This window comes from Mercenaria mercenaria, chromosome 14 (assembly GCF_021730395.1).
Source record: "Mercenaria mercenaria strain notata chromosome 14, MADL_Memer_1, whole genome shotgun sequence".
Taxonomy (NCBI): Eukaryota; Metazoa; Mollusca; class Bivalvia; order Venerida; family Veneridae; genus Mercenaria; species Mercenaria mercenaria.
Genome location: NC_069374.1, coordinates 53,023,743 through 53,046,309, shown reverse-complemented (window position 1 = coordinate 53,046,309; position 22,567 = coordinate 53,023,743). Strand labels below are relative to the sequence as shown.

Here is a 22,567-nt window from a genome sequence, read left to right as displayed (position 1 = left end):
TCACATTATAGACATATTACAGTTAAAATTAACTAGCATGAACCACAAAGCATCAAATTAAGATTTAGTGAATAATTGTACTGTGCACGATAAGAAAACTAATATCTGTAATAATTGTAAACTAAACATGTAGTTGCAAAAGCAAATTTTACACAAAGATAATACAATAGGTCTTATATTCATATCATTTTGAAATATATACTTTTTCTAAACTAAAATATCCTTGGTTTGGCAAAGGGAATAAGAAAAGAAAATTTTAAAGAGTCTTTTAATCTATTATTGAACAAATATTAATTAAAATGATCAGATGTAAGGTTTCGAACATATCCGTTCTTATTAAATTTATCTTCTAGTGTATAAAAATGAAGTAATTGATGAGTCACTTGCAAATATTACAAAAAAAGCAAATTTTATTTACAGATATGTGGAATTGATATTGCTTCATCTAATATGAAATAGGTGGAGGGAAAATGGCAACTGCAAACACTCAAAATCGAGTTTACCTTTTCCGTCTACAAGTGCTTATAATAGATGGAGGACTTCTAGTATTACGCAATATACTAGACCAGAAGCTCAACGTTCAGAACATCTCTTTGAGCACATGTCTGAGTCAAGAAAAGACGACAATTACAGACCTGAAAAGAAAAAATGTAATAACTCAAGTCCAATTTGATCAACTGTATCCGCCGCCAGGAGGAAAACTTCCATCCACAGTAGACTTTGACATTACGCTTATAATATGCCTTCTTAGGAATCTCAAATGTTGTGGTTTCAATCCAAAATTCAAGTGGAATGTTATTCCGAATGCATCAGACGTATCAGTGGAGGCTGATACCTACAGACTCAAATTGTACAGGAATGAGGTGATTACTACATTCAGCTCGTAATTATCAGCCAAAAAAAATTAAGATTTACATTACATTATTTATATTAACAACACTTTGTAAAGCCATCCAAAGGGCGCTGCGGAAAATTTTAAGTTTTTCAAATAAACATTTCGTAGCACTTCCTTAAAAATCAGTATGTTTCTTTCAACACCGAGTAAATGACTCTAATAATTTCTTTCTACGTTACCTTTTATTTTCAGATCAGTCATATCTCGACGACAACAGGAATAAAATTGACAGATTTCCGTTTTAAGTGGACCGAGATAGAACAGGTGATAAAATAAGCTTCAATATATTACATCTAAATATAGTAATATCGCCCAGATTCTCACTGACAGCTATATATCGATGTTTAAGGGGTTATATCCCTTGCAAGTATGCTCAGCAGCAAAAAAGAAAGAAAGAAAAAACTATTTGGTATTATTTGAAATAGTTGTATCTGCTGAACAAGATATGGTATAAAAGATGAAAATAGATGATATGTATGAATCCACTACAGTCATGTTTTGAGTGCGACATGAGAATTCTTACAAAGTAATAACTGGATTTCTGTTGAAGTATGTATCATTGAAAACTATAAAATAAAATAAAATGTCATGTAAATATATTTCCTTTCAAACGAAACCAAAATCATATGTAGTTACCAGGCATCAATATTTGATATATTCACATAACACTATTTGTGGATCGGATCGGGAACCAGACCTAGTCAGACAGGGTTTGCAATGCTTTGTTCCACATAATCTTCTTATAGATTGTTCAGTCTTCAACTGCCGTTTAAGGTCATACGAATTTTTCGAGTACATGGACTTAGAGTTATTGTAACGTCTGGTCCTTGGGATCACAAAGTCATTCTTTATGTATTACCGAAACCCACGTAAGCCGTTGCTAGCAGGCATGAGTGGTTATTTAACTCTTATAAACAGACTCAATAAACCGAGTGTGAAATTCTTTCTCTTTGCTGCAATTTATCCTTCCAATATTTCTTAGGTATTATTAAGTGTTTCATTTGAAAAAGTTATTAACAAATAGATAAGATATCATCTTTTCAAAGTAAATGAACACTCCGGCTTAAAATTTTAAAGCGAGTAAGCCGTAACTGAAAATCCCGTGCCCTGATTGTCTAATGATCGTCTATTTGTTTAGTCAAGAAACTGCTCACGTTTTGAAATAGTCAGTAGAAAATAAAAGAATATTATATTCCATTTTTTACTCGCAGATTCTTTTGAGGCTTAACAATTCGGTGATAAATCCGGTTCCAAACTTACAGCAGACAATTGATGATATTAAACAAAGTCCACTAGATCCAGAAGCAGAGGAAAGGATACAAAAAGAAGTGGATGAGTGGAGAAAACTTGAAAAGGGTGTAGAGGTCGATTTAATACAAGTGAAAGTAGATGCTCAAGCCATAAAGGAGGATGTGAAGCAACAACACACTAGTATGCAGAAGATAGAGAAGCGCACGTCAGAACATGCAGAACTTATAAGGGGTACACAAAACAAGATAGCTAAACTTGAAAAACAAATAACCAAGAACAAGGAATCAACACAAAAACAGAAAGGTAAGACCAGCCATTCACTTACATATAGTACAACCTCTCCAAAGCGGCCCTCTCTTTAGCAAAAAAAACCCCTCTTATAACAACATCATCGAAATTTCTCTATGTTGAAATATACTATCCAGAACAACAACCTCTGCATTACAGCCAATATTTGTATCTCCCATAGAGTGTTGACCTATAGAGGTTGCACTTAATAGAGTCTATTAGAATAAAGTATACCTGCTTGTTCAAATGAGATTGTGGAAATTTGGCTACTGAAACGCCCTATAAATTGTAAAGCATTACTAAAGTAACAGTTACTGTAGTAATCCTACTATGGTTGTAAATTTCTTGTTTCTGAAATTCTTGCATATATACTGAACAACAAAAGAAACTATCCAGAATTATAACTAGGGTATTTTAATAAAAACCTTAAATTTTTAAATTTGACTTGTTTTCTTCATACCACATTACACTTGAAGAACTTCACGTGTTAAATTTTTAAAAAAAATCAACCGTGACGTCAGTACAGTCAGTTTGCACAAAATTCTGGCTATATCTTCTGCACGACAGTTGCATTGTAACATCCCAATTGCGCGCTCGCGCTGAATTGATTCAGTCGTGCCATGCAACTAACAATTTTTTATATTTTATGCTGTTTTTCGAGTGAGTCAATCATCAATGTTTCCAATGAAAAGAAAAGTCCACAAAGTATATCGTTAATTACGAGCGCACATGAATTGCGTACAAAACGGCTATTGTGTGACCACTGACTGTATGATTAATTGATTTTTAATTTACTACGCGAAGTTCTTCACGTGTAATTGGTACGAAGAAAACAAGTCAAATTCATAAATTTCAGGGGGTGGGGGGGGGGGGGGGGGGTTCATTACAAAAACCCCAAGTTATAGGTCTTGGTTTTCTTTCTTTCTTTTTTTTTCTTTTCTTTTTTTTTTTTTGCTATTCAGTACAGAGTAATGAAAATATTGGTGTACCTATAATTAGTTTTCCATCGTACCTTGGTGGCCACTCTTGACGGACGAGACTCTCTTTAGTTAATGTATATTACAATAGCACGTGCACATAAAGCATATCTGAGAAAATGTGTAATTAGGTTTTGCCGGTCTTATTACAGAATAAAAGTTCAATACACAAGAATCAGCAGCAAGTGTTCAATACTTCAGTATCATTTCAAAAATTGTAATCCTTGCTGTCATGTCGTGCCTACTCAGGATACTACTATCAACATAGCTATAATACACCGTGTTCATTTAGTAACAGTACTTCAGTATATTTCCGTGCACATTTAATACTTAACAATGTTTACGTTTTCTTGTCTCAGCAATATCAGTAAAAGAACTGAGAAATTCACTGCTGGGAATACATGTATCTTCTATAACTGTAGTTTGTAATTAATTGCCTACCTGGTGCGTATACATATTTAAACACTTACTTGGTTATTTAATGCTTATGTTGTACAGATCGTAACATAAGTAATGTTGTTTTGTTCTGAATAATCTTTAAGTACACCATACAATGTGAAAAGAATATAAGTTACAAAATAGATTCCTAAATGGTAAAACTTTGTTTGCATATCGTAATAATTGCTGACTCATAATTTACAGTGATTCTGACGAAAAATTCGATTTTTGACTTCGAACAGATTCATGAGATAACATGCTCACGTGCATGTATGTTTTGAAATAAGCTAAACGTCTAAATTTGGTATGGTGGCATATTTCTTTCGAAACTAGATATGATTCTTGTTGATAGTTATCTAAAAAGCGAATAGTAGAGAATATCTTGATTGTTCAAAAACTGCTTACACAAACCATTTCGTGTTTGCCATTTAATTGTACTAAAACTTTAATTTGGCCTATCCTTTTAATGTTTGGAAAAAAAAGTAACATAGCTGGTGGCAGTTCTTGGTGCAATTGTTCCTGTTATGATACTTATCTTAACAGAAATAAACTCGCAAAAATTAACCATATAATTGTCTCAAAATTTATTAAGCTTACGTGATTCAATATTTTAACTTACGTTCTGAATATTCCACTATAAGTTTTGACTGAAGCTACTGTATTTTTGAAACAACATGTGAAAGGTGTCCAAGTTGACCTTCAGCTAGCAGCATTTAACCATATGTATTTTATGTATGATTTATCGCCGTGTGTAGTCTTGACTATAATAATTAAATGGGATGTTCTTTGGTGCATTGGACTATTTTCTTTTGGAAACAGACATTTGTATTTGGTTTGCAAATCCGGAACTTCCGCAAACTTAAGTACCTTTTGGTTTTGACTTTTCCGTTATGTATTTATATCTATCAATAGTTCGGATTCCTTAAAGACACATTTGGGTATTTCAAATTACACACAAAAATGTCAAAGTTGGTCCTTGCTAAATTTTATGTCATTGAGTATTTTCCTCACATTACAGGTGTGAGTGAAGCTTCTCATAGATCATATAAATCTTTGGACTGTCAGAAATAAAGTAAAGTAAATTGGGTTCTTTGTTGTTGTTTGTTCTTTATGTATTGTTATAGGAATTAAGAATGCAGGGTGTCCTGCAAGATGACAGAAAGAAGCATAAGCTATAGCAACATAAAATAAGATTAAAGCAAATACAAGCAAATTCAAACAGTTAAATAGCACAAAAAACTAGCTACATGTGGAAAATCTAATTATCTTAAATCATTTTCCTACAAAAATAATTGACAGACTAAAAAAGAAAACAGGTGAAAAATAATCATTTATGAAATTTAACCAAACAAGTCATTAAACAAACTTCGCGAAAGAATATTGTTAAACAATCATCCCTGACTCCAAGTATATCACATGATGACGGTTCAACCATTTGATCCTAATGGCTACGACTGAAAATTCAAATGATTGCCATAATCTTCAGGCAAATTGTCAAAACCTTTGAGAACATAAGGAAAATATTTTATGTATATTATATACTTTGCAGTATTCATTAAAATTCTCTAACTGTACTCAAAATACCGTCAACTGATTTCGTTGTTTACATTTTCAGCAGAAGTTCTCATAACGCAAGAAAAATGAAGTAATTTTAGTACTACTGCATTATATCTTAGATTTTGATCGTTTAACAAGCAAAAACTATATTTAACTTCTGAGATAAATACTTTGTACAACAAAGTTAAAATAGTAAAAATTATAACTGGTGGTAGTGTGTACTGTACCGATAAGTGAAAGTAACACTGTGTTGGAGTTTGGTCAGGGGACAGGCCAATAGACAACGTGGAATTTACCTAAGCTTGTATGAGAAGCGAAAAAAGACCTTTGTAGTTTGAAAACCAACATTTTCTTCATATGAAGAAAAATTGTCAAATGATATGTTTTTTGTTTCTTTTATAAGTTACCGCCAAAAGCATGATTATGTGAGATTTAGTGTCATAAACAAAATAATAAAACTACAGGAAGTCTCCTAAATACATTCAATTTTCAAAGTTTGTTTGGATTTGTTCATTTTAACTTAGAATTTAAAAAGGAAGGAATTACAGAAGATCCTAAGCATATTACATTAAAATTAAATTACAGCTAAATTAAATGTTCGGTCAGCAGCTAATATCCGTGTTTACGCAATTGTATTGTATGGAGAAACATTTGACATAAATACTATTGGAAATGAACTTGTTATTGTGTAAATAAAATATATATAAAATATATAGTGGCATCAAACTATATTGTATATAATGTAAATTTAACAGATGGACAGAAAAAAAAATTGGCAAGAGCTTGCAATAACAAAATTCCATATACTTTTAGATTAAAATATGAACAATTGCGTGGAAACTTTCCTTTATTTTTAACAAAAACACATATTAATCAAATTGAAAAGTCTATTAGGAATAAGAAGGGATTAGAAATTACAATTTCAAAAGAAAAACAGATGTCCAGTCAAGGTCAAAATTGAGGATTCTTGTGAGCTTTGGCTGGTCTGTTAGGCCGAACAGTACTTTCGATAGCTGCAAATATAGCTCCAAAAATATTAGGACCGTTCGGCGTTGGTGCTTTGTACGGTCTTTCCAGTACTAGTGTTAGAAAAATACTTGGAAATGGTATGATTTTGGTAGCTTATGATAAAAGAAATATGATATCACCATATCTTACACCTAATCAAAGAAAACAATTAAGGGGAACTGGTGTAATTAAATTAACACAAAAACAAAAACAAGACGGTGGGTTTTTATGTATGCTGGCTGCTAGTCTCGGAATACCTTTGATTACATCCTTTTTTTAAGTGGTAAGGGTGTTGCAAGCAACTGACAAGGCCAGGGTATACAGATTGATTATCAACGGATACCTTACAGACGAATTCCTATTGTAAAACAAACCTATTTCTAACTTTGAAATTGAACAATGGGTAAACAATTAAAAATTAAAAGCTTTAGGGGCGTGTTTAGTAGCAATAATTTACCAAAAATATCAATAAAAAGCAAGTGTAGAATTATAAATTTGGATGACTCTGTAGGACCTGGAACACATTGGGTATGTTATGTAAATGAAATATATTTTGACCCATTCGGTTTACCACCGCCAAAAGAAGTAAGCAAATATATACCTGGAGTAAAGTATAGCAGCATACAATATCAAGACAAAAAAGTGTATTGTGTGGTTATTATTGTTTATTATTCATAAAAATGTTACAAGATGGTATAAACATTTATGATTTATTGTATAAAATACTAAAAGTTAACAATCAAAGAGCAAATGAGCAAATATTTTTTCCTATTTCACATCTCAATACAACAAGTAATTTAAAAATAAGCGTTTACATTGTAAACGTTACTATAAATAAACGTGAACATTGTACACGAAATTTAAAATCTAAAAATAAGCGTTTATACTGTAAACGTTACTATAAATAAACGTGAACATTGTACACGAAAGTGACGTGTTTAAAACATTTAAATCTAAAAATAAGCGTTTACACTGTAAACGTTACTAAAAATAAACGTGAACATTGTACACGGAAGTGATGTAATACATAGAAATTCCACTAAATTAAATGCTAAAAGTAAACGTGAACATTGTACACGGAAGTGACGTACTTAAAACAGATTCCAATTCAGTTCTATACATATTTCCTCAATCAGTTTTCTTTTTAGATTAAAGCTCCAGTATTTATACTACATTTTAGTAAATTTTGATGTTTTTCAATTAAATCATAAACTAGAACAAGGTGTCAACAATATGAATCTGTGTAAGGTATACATTTGTCATGAAGATAAAGTCCTATAGCACAATCCTTTGGGCAAGTTAATTTTAATGTTTTAATTATAAATCCAATGTTATATATACAAACACTATATGTCGTTTGTTCCTGCATATTTGTTGGTCTACATATTGAATACTTTTGGCACATTTCTCCTCGTTTAAAGTATCTACACTGAAATTTTATATAACTTCTCCTAGTTGGAATGGTTTTGTAATTTCTTCTTTTAATTTTTTTTCGCCAAATCACTTCTTGTATGTCGCTTAGTGCGAGGTTAAATTGTATCCGCTACTTTGGAGTAATATTTTGTATTACAAAAAGGCAGTCAAATTTATTAAATCTCCCAAAAGTTCTGTTGCTGTAATGTTGTCCCTGAAATAAAAACAATTTAAAAAATCACATCAGCACAAGCAGGTAAAAAGTAAAATTTATCTGTAAAAACACAAAATAATATTTTTGAAGTTAGTGAAAAGAACGAAAAATAAAACTTTTTAGTCGTTTAAATTCTCCTTCTTTCCGTTCTGTCGTTGTATGTATAAGTTAGCAGTATAAAGTTATTTACTTCTATGTGGCTTTTATACTAAATAGCCGCCGGTTTCTTTTTGCCACACCGGTATTTGGCAAATTCAGCCCATATTTATACGCGCTTTACAAAAATGAAAATTGCCTTAAATTGTTACATTAACCCGCCTATTTTAAAATTAGTATGTTTTGATATGATATCATTACTAGTTTTTTGTAAATCAGTACGAGAAAATTACATTTGCCATGGAAAAAGTGGTTTTGCCATGGCAAAATAATTTTGCCATGGCAAGAAAATTCGTGATTTTGCCATGGCAATTATTTTTCATTTTTCTTAAAAAGTTATTTTAACTATTTCCAAACGAATGTATTGGTAGAAATATGTTGTTTCGTATCGATAACTCAGTTTTTTTTATTTTGCCATGGCAAAAACTGGCCATGGCAACTTTGCCATGGCAAGATTCTGCCATGGCAAGTTTCTGCCATGGCAAGATTCTGCCATGGCAACTTTGCCATGGCAAGATTTTACCATGGTGAGTTTGCCATGGCAAGATTTTGCCATGGCAATTTATTTATTTTTTCAAATAAATTAAAGGATGTTTGATAATTTTAGTGATTATGAAATACAATACTGGCAGGAAAAGACAAGATTTTAGATTTCTTGTGTTGGCACATTTAAATCAGCAAGAACAGAATCTTGCTACATAGATTGTTTCACCATTACTGGGATAAATGCTGGTCGATTTTCAGCGGCAAGAAGGAGTTTTTTACATCCTTGTTTTAATGAATGAAAATGTATGAAATATATTTCTAATATTACATATCGGTCATCGTGTGCCATATATTTTTTCTATTTAGAAAAATACAAATATTACTTAAATTACAGAACATATCTATTCATTAAATAAGTAAGTTTCTTTCGTTTATGAAATACGATATTAGTTATCATCATAGTATCTTGATCTTTGATGTTATATATGACTCGAGAAATAATCTAAGCCGCGCAAAAATAGAAAAAAAAATATCCGAACAAAACTGTTTAGCGCTTTAAAGTTTTTTATATACTTGATCTGTATTGAGGTACTTAAGCATTCAAGACATCATACAGCGATTTTAATGACGAATAGACAAAATGTGTATCAGATTTTCCCTTGCGCATAGGTTTGTGCAATATATGCTATGTTACAAAAATAAGCATTTTGCAAAACCCGTAGAAAGTCACACACTAGCGGAACCGGTTATAGGTTCGATGCCCGGTCGCGTCATACCAAAGACGTAAAAATGGTGTTAGAAGCTTTTTTACTTTTTGTATATTCTGGTAGAGAATTATTTAAGGAATAAAAAGACCAATTACATAGAGTTAAGGGGTCTCTGTGGCCGAGTGGTTAAGGTCGCTGACTTCAAATCCCTTGCCCCTCATCGATGTGGGTTCGAGACATACTCGGGGCGTCGAATTCTTCATGTGAGGAAGCCATCCAGCTGGCTTACGGAAGGTCGGTGGTTCTACCCAGGTGCCCGCTCGTGATGAAATAATGCACGGAGGGGCACCTGGGGTCTTCCTCCACCATCAAAAGCTGAAAGTCGCCATATGACCTATAATTGTGTCGGTGCGACGTTAAAGGCCTAGATTTTGGCAGTGGGCCAAGGGATTTTTGTCTTCACCAGCACAGTTGGGGGCTAATGACCATCGCAGTATGGCTCCAATAAACAAGGGTCATTGTTTATTGGAGAGTCAGTCTACCTTACAAGTGTATCTATTAGTGGGAAGGGGAAACGATGTAATTTATTTTAAATTGATGAATAGTTGATAACTTTTAAAGTTAATACTTTTTTTTTGGCATTTCTATGTAAAGAAAAATATTTTTGATCAAACACAATAATAAAATAATCATAAACTTATTTTCACAATAATGAGATCATGAGAAACTTCCATAAAGAAACATCCAAGTTTTTATTTTTTCAAATTCTGTCTGGAGAATTGTGATATTTCTAAAAAAAAAAGTGACTTTCACTCATTTAAAGCTTTTTTGTCTAAATTTAAAACAGAATGCGAATTTCAAAGTTACAAAGAAAAAAGTCCCTTTTGGCAACATACTGAAAAAAAAATTGAGTATAGATGGAACACAATAATTTTATATTCAAATAATGTTGATTACCTGAATACATGAAAATCAATTTCCAAATCGAAAAATATTGTTTGTCAGCACAAAGAACTCAGGAAGTTTTCGCTATACTTGTTTTATCATCATTTTTATTTTCAATATTATTACTGTATCTTTTGTCATTCTATATGTAATATAATAATAATAATATACTAATGATAATATAATAATAATAATAATGATGATAATAATAATAATAATAATTATGATTATTTCTATTATTATTATTATTATCATTATTATAACATTAAAGTTATAGTTATTATCATCTACATAATATCAAAATAATAATTATTATTATTATCATTCCACATTTAATGAAGAAAAATTAATTTCTTTCAACTCCACTGCACACATCTTCATGGTCTAGTTGGGGTCCCTGCTGTGCTAATTGCCCGCTAATCAGTTGCTATTAGATAATCGCTGATAAGCAGCAGATAAGATGGGAGTTGTATATTGGATTTGGGAGGGGGGGGGGGACACTTATATAGTAGTGAATCTAGGCCTTTAAACCCAACAAAAACAAAAACAAAAATACTAGCAACAAATGTTCTAGTGTTATTAATCAGTTAGGTTGATGTAAAATACGTTATATTTGTTTACACGTTGCTTCACAACAATGTTTGTTGAAATGCCAGCTAGTAAAGAAATGTAAATAGTTTATTGTAAAACCAATATTGATCAGTAAACAGTAACGTTTTACCACTCTATGGATACAGGTAAACATTATTAAATTATTAACGACTGAAGTCAATATTGACTTAAAACTGGAGGCTAAAACTATTTTGTAAATTGTTTTTCAGTCCGGACGTAAAGCTCTCGTTAGAAAACCTGCGGTTTTTTTTAACTTTGTGTGAGCTGCCAGCTCCCAGGGACTCACGTCCATCAAAACCAGAGGTTTTTACAGTAGTTTGTCACAACCTGTGTTTTTTTTTAATTGGTCAAACGGAAGGTTTTCACAGTACCAAGGGCACTGGGTCAGCATTGGTCAGTTTGGATCAAGGGTTAGGGTTAAAATGAGGTCAAACTGTTTTGGCACCAACATAGTACTCACTACTTATACATATACATTATCATGATACATTCTGAAAATAATAATATACTTAGCAACATGAAATGGTCGTAAATGATTAACATATTCAATCAATAATAAAGAATTCAATTTGGAGTGATTTTTTTTCTCAAACGCTTTAACAAATATTTGGGAAGTCTGTATAATAGTTCAATGTTACAAGATGACAGTAATTCTATGAATTTAACCATATTTGGCCTAGTTCTATATCTTTGAGGTATGAACAGAGTTCTCATGTCATATATACACCGGACATTCTAACGTAAAATGATACTCATCTTCTATTGTTCGCAAATGACACAGTGCACATAATCGCTCATGCCTCCGTGCCTACCACACTCTATTTCCAGACAATGTGATGACAGCCTTAGCTTAGTGATAACATGTCTATATTTGAGATTTTCCATAAGCATGATGATACAACTGACGTGTCATGTCCAGATTCTGACATTTTTTCAAGCTAAACAAAACATTTAATATGTCTCCGAATCTCTATTTGTAGTCATAACATGGTAACGTATTTATTCAAACAATAATGATAATTTAGAAAGGTATGGAAATTATTAAAAAAAACATGAACAATGAAATATAGCTAACACTATAAAAATACTTCAATATAAGTATTTAAATGTTGTTTTAGGTTGAAAAAAATGGACACATGCTGTAATTTTTAATGTTTCAAGTGCCGGTAACGTATCTGTTGTCTATTTTTGCATAAAAATTAACTTAGCTTCAATTAATCCAAGTGCATGGTCCTTTGTGGTATGCCAATAAATGTGGAGGTGCAATATTATAAATAATATAATTTAATTAAACCGACAAGTCATCAGCAAGGTTTTGCTATTTTACATCACACCATGCATGGTGATCACATCAGCGAAGAAAATGATGAAAATTTCACTTTAATATCTACTATTCATGACTTCTCCTTTAAACCATTTGTTGTTGAAGATTTGCGGCATTTAATTGTTTCTTTTTATAATGGGACGGTCAATGTATTTGACCCTCAAATGTGCCATCTTTGATGAAAATTTAGAAATTAGACTTGGTTTATTTTTTTATTTGTATATAAATGATAATACATGACGCAAAGAATGGTTTTGTACATTTCAGTTACAGCCCCTTATATGGCCTTGCTTCTGATTCGAAGATATAACTTGTATCAGAAATTTACCTACTGTTACGGTTTTATTTCTAGACAAAGATATAAAAGAATATCTTTCCGTATCCTGCAGTAAAATAGAGAAAAGTGGAAACTTCACAAAACACATCACTAAATATGGAATAGGTAAGTTACAATGAATAATAGATACGTTGGCAATAGACGAAATGACGTCGGCACAGTTCTTAAATGTAACTGCAAATTATGTTAAGCAAGTTTGAATATTGACATATTAAAATAACATATCATTATTGGGTAAATGCAATATTTATTTTCATGCCCAACCCCAAAATGGTGAGCATATTAAAATCGTACTGTCCGCCCATCCGAGTTCTTGTTCGGTTGTAACTCTGCTATCCTCTTAGGATTTTTTAAATAATTTGACATCAGTGTTAAACATAATGAGACAACATGCAATGCACAAGTACCAGACCCTCAAGACCACACATAGAGGTCAAAGGTTAACATGGTTTGTTTCGTGTCCGGTGCATAACTCTGCAATTATTGAAGGGCTATAGAAATAACATGGCAAAAATGTTTACCATAATGAGACGATGTGTCATGCGCAACACCTAGACCCTTAGCTCAAAGGTTTTTCAGGTCAAGGTCACAAAATGATTCATACATTAACTATTCTGGCTTATTTTTCGCAGACAACTGTAGCATTCTTTGGGGAGCATTTGGCCCTAAAATTGACAGCCCTTGTTTGATTATAGCATAAGAAGATGTAGAAAAAAATGTACTTACAATGTTATACAAATTCATTTCAGTTTAATCTGACAGTGTTTAGTAAAATAATCATAAAAATTGATTTCAAAAGAACACACAGCATCCCTCTCCTACTTTGATAGAACAATAATCACACAACTTTATTAAGGCATGTGAAAAAGTCAACCAAAGGATCGTTAAAGCATCTATCTATATAGCGTATATGTTGTGAAAAGACAAACATAAATCTGATGATCCATTTTTATTGTTACATTTATAAAACAAATACATTTAGCGATGTAGAAAACGTGTGAATGTTAAATGTATGTAAATCTTTCTAATAACTTGTAATGGTAACTGATACTCGGTTGGAAAGTGTAGTAAGTATCTATTTTGATTTAGAATATTATTCATATAATTTCGCCTATGAGACAATATCGTTGCTTTTGCAATTGAATGGTAACAAGAAATATCTTTAAAAAAGATGGACTACGTGATGTAACTGAAGCACAAGTTATATATGGGCAGAAACCTGTACTTTAAATCTTTTGGCAATGTTGAAAGGGGCCTCTGTGAAGTTTTGTATAAATGAGGACAGTAGTTCTGAAGAAGACTGTGTTTAGAAATTGTGGAGGGACACACAACGGACACCAAACAATCACAAAAGCTCACTTTGAGCCTTTGGTGCTTAAAAGATGGTAACAGTAAGCAAACAATATTGAAATACGTTCTATACTTTATTTCTGGAATTGTTGGAAGCAACATGAACCCTTACCCTACTTCAGCTTATTATCAAATTTGTCTATCATTCAGAATATGTACAGTACTGTTTTCACCGGAAAAAATAATTTAAAATTTAGAGTCTAAAATTTATCGGACATGTTGTTGCAGGTTAGTAATGATTTGCACTGGTTAGAAATTGTTGCTGTAATGCAGGGTAAGAGTTAATGACTGTATAAAACAAATAACCTTTTTGTAAAAACAAAACTTAAGGAAAGAAAACTTAACAAAACAGAAATATGTCCGGATGAGCAGATGAATATATGGTTACGCACACCTGTTCAAGTGGTACGCATACAACCCGATGGTGCTGTACTTATAGAGGTTATAGATGACGAACGCATTGTCATTTCACTCAGTGTCACACATGACTCAGAGTGAAGCATTTTCAGCCTTTCCTCCAATCATCACCACTCATACAAAATCTCTCATTATGGTTGAAAATACCGAGAATACCTTACCAAGCAATCCGATTGGTACATTATTCAGGCGGCATAAGGTCATACGAGGTCATAAAATCGTGCTTAATACGGCACGCCGAAAAATATTGATTATTGCATGGTGAAATATATCAACTTATTGATTTTAAAACATAATAAGCATATCAGCTTATGTATGTGGTTCTCTGGCTTCCCCTAAGTAACTTATAATCTGTCTGATTTTCAAGGGACAAAACTTTAACAGTCAGATTTTATTCAAGAGCCTTTTTATCCAGATAGAATTCTTTCCACTTCATTTTTGAAACTAATATGTATGAAAATTAAGTTTATTATTTATACATAAGGGTAAAGTGTTGTTATTTCAACACAAGTGTATGCATCTGAGTGGCATACAAGGCAAAATCGTCCATATGAAGATCATTGTGTAATTTGCTCAGATGTGTCAAACATATATTTTAATCTGATTTTTTCGATTGTACGATTGTTAGACACATATGAATGGCTCAACATACTGTTAAAATTTCATTAGCAAATACACACGTCGGATTTTCACAAATTTGCATGTTTAGTGGAGAATCAATTATTATGTACAGAATGGCGGGTGCAAGTTGTCCTTTTTAGAAAATGCTGTTAATCAAACTACGTCGTATGTTGGTAAATAACAAAATCAAAGTACTGACAGTACAATACTGATGGAAGGTGATTTATGAAAAGAATCCGTTCCAAAAATGGCACAAGCGCTTTGATAATTAGAAAATCAACTATATTTAGAATTTGATTCGGCTAGCCATATCGTCAATATGATAATACATTTTGGTGATATACAGTTATTCAAACCCTCTGTAAAGTAAAAAGATGTAAACTTAAGGCATGCAGCCGATAGTTATTCATTAGTTAATAAGGGACTATTGTTTTTTACTGGGCATAAGAACTTGTAAGTTTATGATAAAGTTCACGGCTGCTTCAAATGTGGAGTTAGATTAGGCCAAATGTTTCGGTCTGTAACGATGATGACTTTAGAAGTGGTAAATTATTCCGCATTGGACTATATTGTACAGTGGGTAATTATGAAATAGTTGCGAGACAGTCCATTCCTGATTAAATTCTGCACAGTTACATAGAGAATGTGATTGTGATAAATCACCTTCCAAAATGCATTTTACATCATTGTGTTTATTGTATGACTACTACAGAGGAACGAAGTAACCGTGCAAGCAAAAATACATGCAGATAATGTCTTTAACTTTATTCTGCTGGTTATTATCACATGTAACAAGGCCAAACTCCAAAACAGAAATTTTGTATTAATAATTTTACGTAAAATTGTTTATTTAGAACTATAATGTTCCCAGGTCAGTTATAAAAACTGTTTTCACTATTGTGTGTTCTTATCAAATACTGTCACTAATGTTATGTCTAATGTCTTAAAATACACTTTATGAAATGTATCAATGTTTTAATGATGTATACATGGATGTGTATAACAAATGATTTAAACAATATTTCTGAGTAACTAACACATGAAAAGAATGATGGTAATTAGATGAGTTCTTAGTTATTTTATGTCAATTTGGTAACTAAAATAATCACGTGTAAAAATAATCATCATGTACCCGTAATACATATTTAGTGGTGTGTAACCTTCCAGCTAATAATCAAACTCTTAAATGTATGTTTTATGACTAGTATTTAGAAATATTCTAAGCATACAACCTCGGCATATTTCAGTTTAATTTGTAAATGCACTGTAGTAACTGTTGTTTGTGGCTGTGACATAAAGTAAACATATCTATTTAAAGTACATGTTGAGTTTCGTGACCTCGCAGGTTGGTGGATACCACTTCAAATTTACCATATCTGTATCCTCCTACCAGCAGTGGGCAGCATTATTGATGTTAAATATTTATATGATTTTTTTTTCTTTCAATTAAAAGATTTTATAGGGTGAAAAATCGAAAAAAGAGGATTAAATTGCAGATATTACACACTTTTAATAATATTTTTAAATAAAGGTGACCCTTTACCTTGAAATTGACCTTGTCCTTGAATATATTTGATATGTATGGATATGATTGTTAAGTGATGTTGGATATAGGCCTACACGGATTTAAAACAAACTGGTTTACAATATTTAGACAAATAAATAACCAGATACAATACGTATATATTTGACTGCTTTCCTCATATTTTGGCGGCCATCTTGGACGCCATCTTGAATTTCTGGATTATTCGACCATTTTGATTGAAATGAAATTTTGTTTCGTATTCTGCAGACCCTGACAAACATTTTGGTGTATAAAAGTTACTGTTTACAGACAAAGACCAGTTGACCCCCAAAATAAGTATGATATGCTGGTTGATTTCCTACACTACTAGTAATATTATATTCAAATAATGGTGATTGCATGATTAATAGAAAATCATTTTTCCATTCTTTTTGTTAGTATTCTATATAAGTCTAGAAAGGATTAGCTTCATCAGTATGAACTTTTTCATAATACAATGTAATTATGATATCGGAAATGTTCACAGAGTATGTATACAAAAAATGAAAACGCGAAGACTGTGACAATTATTCTATCAACGCTGTATATTTATTAATAGAATATAAACACACCTATCAAACTCTACGCAAAAGTACTGCATTATTTCAAGCTGAGGATAGTTATACAATTCAACCGTCGAAACCTCGTTTCAACGGGTCAGGGTTGGGGATTTACGTAAGAATTGTCTAACTAGGGCTCATCCATGCTTGTCCAAGCTGAACGCGTTCATTTTCTTGATTACTGATACGATTTGATTTTTTCAACACGTACAGTAAAATCAGTTCAGATAGGCATGCGACCTCGCCTAAATTATATATATGACTGAGTCTGCGACAGCATTAATAAATTCCGGTGGTCTTATTTACGGATAAAAGCCTGACTTTTTCCTCTGTTAAGGGAGGTAAATCCTCAGACGTTAAAGGAAAGTAGATTCATAAGGTAAAAAGAGTTGTCCACCTTATCACGTTAATTTGATTAAACACGGAGAATACTGTACAACAAAATATTCAAAATAAATCGTACAACAAAATATTCGAAATAAATCGTGTTAGGAGTTAATGCAGTTATCTCTGGATAGCCAACCGTTTAGAAGTTTTTTTTTCTTTTAAATTACAATCAGTTGAACCTTTCGCACGAAAAGACTGATGATTAAAAAGTAACTTTCTGTATTTTTTGCTCCAACCTTTCGTTGGAGAATGAGTTTTGGATTTTTTTTCTTTTATAAACTCAAAATAAACACTGCAAATGTGTATTGCTATTCTGGCATAAAATGGATATATATACATCGGATGTACATAACTGCGATGTCAACAGCGGTCGCGAATACTACTGTCGGACAACGAAACCATGGATCACGAGAAATACTACCGTCGGACAACGAAACCATGGATCACGAAAAATACTACTGTCGGACAACGAAACTATGGATCACGAAAAATACTACTGTCGGACAACGAAACCATGGGTCACGAAAAATACTACTGTCGGACAACGAAACTATGGATCACGAGTTCGTCTGAAAACTTATAACACTGGGATAAGTCCAGCTTACTCCTAACACACCAAAGAACCAAGGCAGCTTCTGGAATCGGAGACTCTTCTGTATCTTGCACTATCGTCCCGCTAAATTACTACTAGATTTAGGAGGATGATGTATATAGATAAGTCTTGACGACATCACAATTAGCCTTGTACAGTACGTGTACATATATAATTATGTAAATAATATTATGCCACGCTAATTTATCTGAAATTTGAAAAACAATAGTCTTTCTGTTTGCCTACTGCGCACTTGTTTTCTGACGTCGTTTATATAGAGTATACTTTGAAATATTATTCTTACACATTAATTATCTCATATAAGCACTAGATAAGTGGCTCAGCTGAGGCACCATACTTCAAAGTGAACTCAGTTTATTCGCCACTATGTTCAAAATGCATGTGGTTCTCTTGATAGTGTAAGCCTTTAATTTCACATGGTTAATTAAAGTGTAAACAAGTAGTTGAAATTAATTCGTTTTATTTCTCAAGAATTGATCGGACATCTTTTGATAATGGGATAATTATGGAACATAAACAAATATAGACCTCAAGTCATACAGGACGTAAAACTGAAATAAGTAAGCATATCTCCTTTTTCAGTAATTTCGGTCAGGTGAACTTTGTTTACAAAGATAAATGTGTTTTTAACATATTGAAATGCGTTGTTCGGTTGAATAGTTCCCGGAATAGTTCTAAAATGGTTTATTTTGGGAATTTGAGTTCTATTTATGTAATATATTTAGAGATTTTGTAAATGATTGAAGTTGAATTTTGTTTTTGAAACAGTATCGATCTTTCATTAATAGTTTGCCAATTTTAAGTGAAAAAAACTTACCTGTCTAAGAAATGTGTATAAAGTGAAAATCTATGTTTACCAGTTTACACATTGCGTTTATTCTTTAAATGCAAAGAATAGGTAATAGATGAAGAAAATCGACCAGTGCTACTAAATGGATATCCCATGAAATGAATAAGGTGAAATATGTAAAGAAATATGAGGTTAAAAAATAAAATCATATCTTTAATTCTCTAAAATAAAAATGGAGGCGAAATATTTTAGAACAATTGTGCACGTGTTTTGCGCATTAGGATGTTTAACGACATTTTCTTGAAAAGGTAACATTCGTATTCATTATTTTGGTATTTCTTTGATTTGAAAATACAGATTGAGTTGCCTACGATACCAAAATCCTGCAACGAAAATGTTCATTCATTTTCTTTCAATGCGCCGTGGAGAGCGGGTTCAGCGAAGCTTTCATATTCGCAAATTTTCCTGCTTCTGTTATTTATTTTTGTGTCCTTGCTCTTCCGAAACTGTTTCGAGGATTCTAATTTTTCACATGAATTTCTAATTTCAATTTGCGGAGTATCCTTAAGTTTCGATATAAAGTTGGTAAAACAGATTAATTCAGGAATTGCCTAAATCATCCACCTGCAAAATAGTAGTATAGTATTACACCAGTATCATCATAATGATTTTCACGAAGTTCATGTGGGAGGAAACAGTAGGTCACTAGGTTGTGGCGGGTCTTTAACCACCACAGATACTTGCTCAAACGTACATTTAATTGAATAAATTTGTTCCAGCATGATGCACTTGTTTGTTCTACTGCATATTCGATATTAAAGGGCTAGGCATTTTAACATTGTAAAATTCCTATGAAGAAATGAGATCGTCGAAGCAACACGAGGAACGCGCAAGGATCAGGAGGTAATCAATAACATAGAAATATTTTTCTAAGTAAAGTATTAATGACACAAAAAGCGTGTCTTAAATATATAACTTCTCACTGTCTGATCTTCCACAATTAGAAAATAAAACAGACGTGTAATTCAATTTACACAGCATCATAAATTTCATAGCATTCTATTTAATTTGTAAACATGCGCCATTGTCATTGAAAGATCGGGACTTTTTTTAAAATATGTTTTATTTTTTTCCGTTTTCTGATACTCTGACCTTTACACAACCTAACTGTATTCGAAGAAATAACGAGGAATTTATGCAATATAGCATTTTGGTGTATAAATTTTGGCACTATCTTTTCCAGCCTAACACCATAAAGACCCAACTTACTTGCCCTCGAAATAGCGGCCTCAGTGGCCGAGTGGTTAAGGTCGCTGACTTCAAATCAATTGCCCTATATCTATGCGGGTTCGAGCCTCACTTGTGGCGTTGAATTCTTCATGTGAGTTTGGTAGTTCTACAAGGTGCCCGCTTTTGATGAAAGGACGCACAGAGGGGCACCTGGGGTCTTCCTCCACCATCAAAGCTGGAAAGTCGTCATCTGACTTTTAATTGTGTCGGTGCGACGTTAAACCCAACAAAATAAATAAAATAAATGTCCTCGAAATAAGTATAAAAAGTAGAACATTTGCTTTCTAGCCCTTAATCAAATCAAATGAAAATCCTCAACATAAATTTAACAAATTTCCGGGTTGATATAGGCCCTATGTTCGAAACCCGGCTTGTGCCGGACGTTCCTAGAAATAATTAGGAATAAGACTCGTGAATGAAACAAAAGCTGCCACAAGAGACAGCGCGCTCGACTATTCCGACGCAGGTTAATAAAATAGTGTACATCTGAGGAAGCTTGAGCTATCACTAGATTGTTAGGTTCGTGTAAAGTGTTTGAAACTGCCACTCGAGTGAATTCTTATTTTACATTTGTACGCCTCGTAGACCTTAGTTTTTTTTTTTTTTTTTTTTTTTTTTTTTTTTTTTTTTTTTTTGATTTCCTCTTTATTTTCTGTTTAAATCTGGCCGGAGTGAAGGAAAACGTTAATTTTATATGGCAAAATATAAAAATCATTTTCCTGATTTTTTGTGTAATTATGTTTCAGAAATTACAGACTGCTCCAGAATGCAGTTTAAAAATTCGGGACAGGAGACTTTGAACCTTGAACTTTGACCAGCTACGCCCCACATTTCATATCAAAACTCCGTTAAAAGAAAGTCATCGAAAATGTGAACAAGAAAACAAATAACAAATACTTGGACTTTCGGTCCAAATCCTCAACTATAAGACAGTAACCAGTGTTTGTAATAAAAATGCAAAAAAGAGAATGAATTACATATATGAGTTATGTATACTATACGTTTGAATTTTCATTTCGCAACTTCCGGTCCATTTTCCGGATAAAAAGATATTAAATGACAGTATATTTGCAAACTTGATCCGGAGACTGTTAAATATGTAACAGAACTATTCTGAAAGTAAAACATTTTTACTAATATATTTCACGTTTTTAAAAACGACTCAAAATGTATATGTACGGTGAAAATATTTTGTAGAATAGCTAATTTGTATTTACAATTTATTCAATAAATGTTATTTATGTAATAGCATCAAAGATCAGTGGCTTCTGCATGAACTTATAATTGTGAAGAATGTTAAGCTGAATTTCACGATATTTATACAAGAAAACATTAAATAATGAAAAATGGAATTATATTGAACTTCTCGATTTCACAACTTACGACTTCCCAGTTTAAAAAAAAATCTGTAAAATGTTAAATTGTGCAAGCAGTAAGAAATAATAAACTTGATGATTTCATACTTCACCACATCACAGTTTCTAAAACTTCATGAAACCTGAAATCATGAAATATGAAATATTCTACTATAACTTGTATGGTGGCATATTTCTGCCACGAGATAGCTAGGTAGGTATAAAGATAATTTTGTAGACTTTCCAGGAAATATTCTCATTGTTCTAATATTGTAAATTATCGCAATAATATTTCCAGGAAACCTTCGACTATTGAGATAAATCATATCAGAACATTTCGTTTTATGAAGATAATTTTTGAAGTATCAAGAAAGCTACCTAGCTAGCTCGTGGCGGAAATATGCCACCATAGACAAGCAATGCTTCAATTATGTTGTCGCCGAGTAACGTACATTAATTTACGGAATAGGCCTAGAGACAAGGAAATATCCTCTGAGAGCCAAACGTGTGAGACAGAATCGTGCATATGGTTTTGCAGGCAGAAATACGATATTTTAGAAGTATTAAAACGTTCTTTTAACCTCGTAATCATGTCTTGGAAAACGTTAGGAAGTCGTTAACTTTTTATCCCACGAAGTCGGAGGGATATAGTTTTGGGGTTGTCCGTCCGTCCGTCCGTCCGCAGCCATATCTAGGAAACGGTTGGGAATATTTTTATAAAACTTCATATACATGTTCATCACAATGAGTTTATGCGGTCCGTCAAGTTTCAGTCAGATTTCCCCAGTAACACCAGAGTTATGGCCCTTAGAAGTTTCTAGTGTTAACTATATATGGTACTATAAATATGGCAATATCTGCATCGTAATTTTTGATATATTTGACCTAGAACTATGAAACTTAAATAGAATTTAGATCACTATATCGTGGTTGTGCACACACGATTTCGTTCAGATTTCTTTTGTAACTTCAGAGTTATTGCCCTTTAATTGTATAAAAATCCACATATTTG

General features: G+C 32.4%; 2 protein-coding genes across 2 annotated transcripts in view; one reads left to right on the top strand and one right to left on the bottom strand.

Annotated features, from left to right (window-relative positions):
* Positions 1 to 426: 426 nt before the first annotated feature.
* Positions 427 to 3,257, top strand: LOC128548501 (uncharacterized). The gene is made up of 3 exons (XM_053523512.1): positions 427 to 863; positions 1,088 to 1,159; positions 2,107 to 3,257. Exons 1-3 carry the CDS (start codon positions 471 to 473, stop codon positions 2,506 to 2,508), a joined length of 867 nt encoding a protein of 288 aa, XP_053379487.1. The 5' UTR covers positions 427 to 470; the 3' UTR covers positions 2,509 to 3,257.
* Positions 3,258 to 8,003: 4,746 nt separating this feature from the next.
* LOC128548187 (uncharacterized) overlaps positions 8,004 to 22,567 on the bottom strand; it is a 41,877-nt gene continuing 27,313 nt past the window's right edge. Inside the window, exon 6 of the mRNA XM_053522628.1 lies at positions 8,004 to 8,041. Within this exon, the coding sequence (XP_053378603.1) occupies positions 8,004 to 8,041 (38 nt within the window). The remainder of the gene's footprint in view (positions 8,042 to 22,567) is intronic.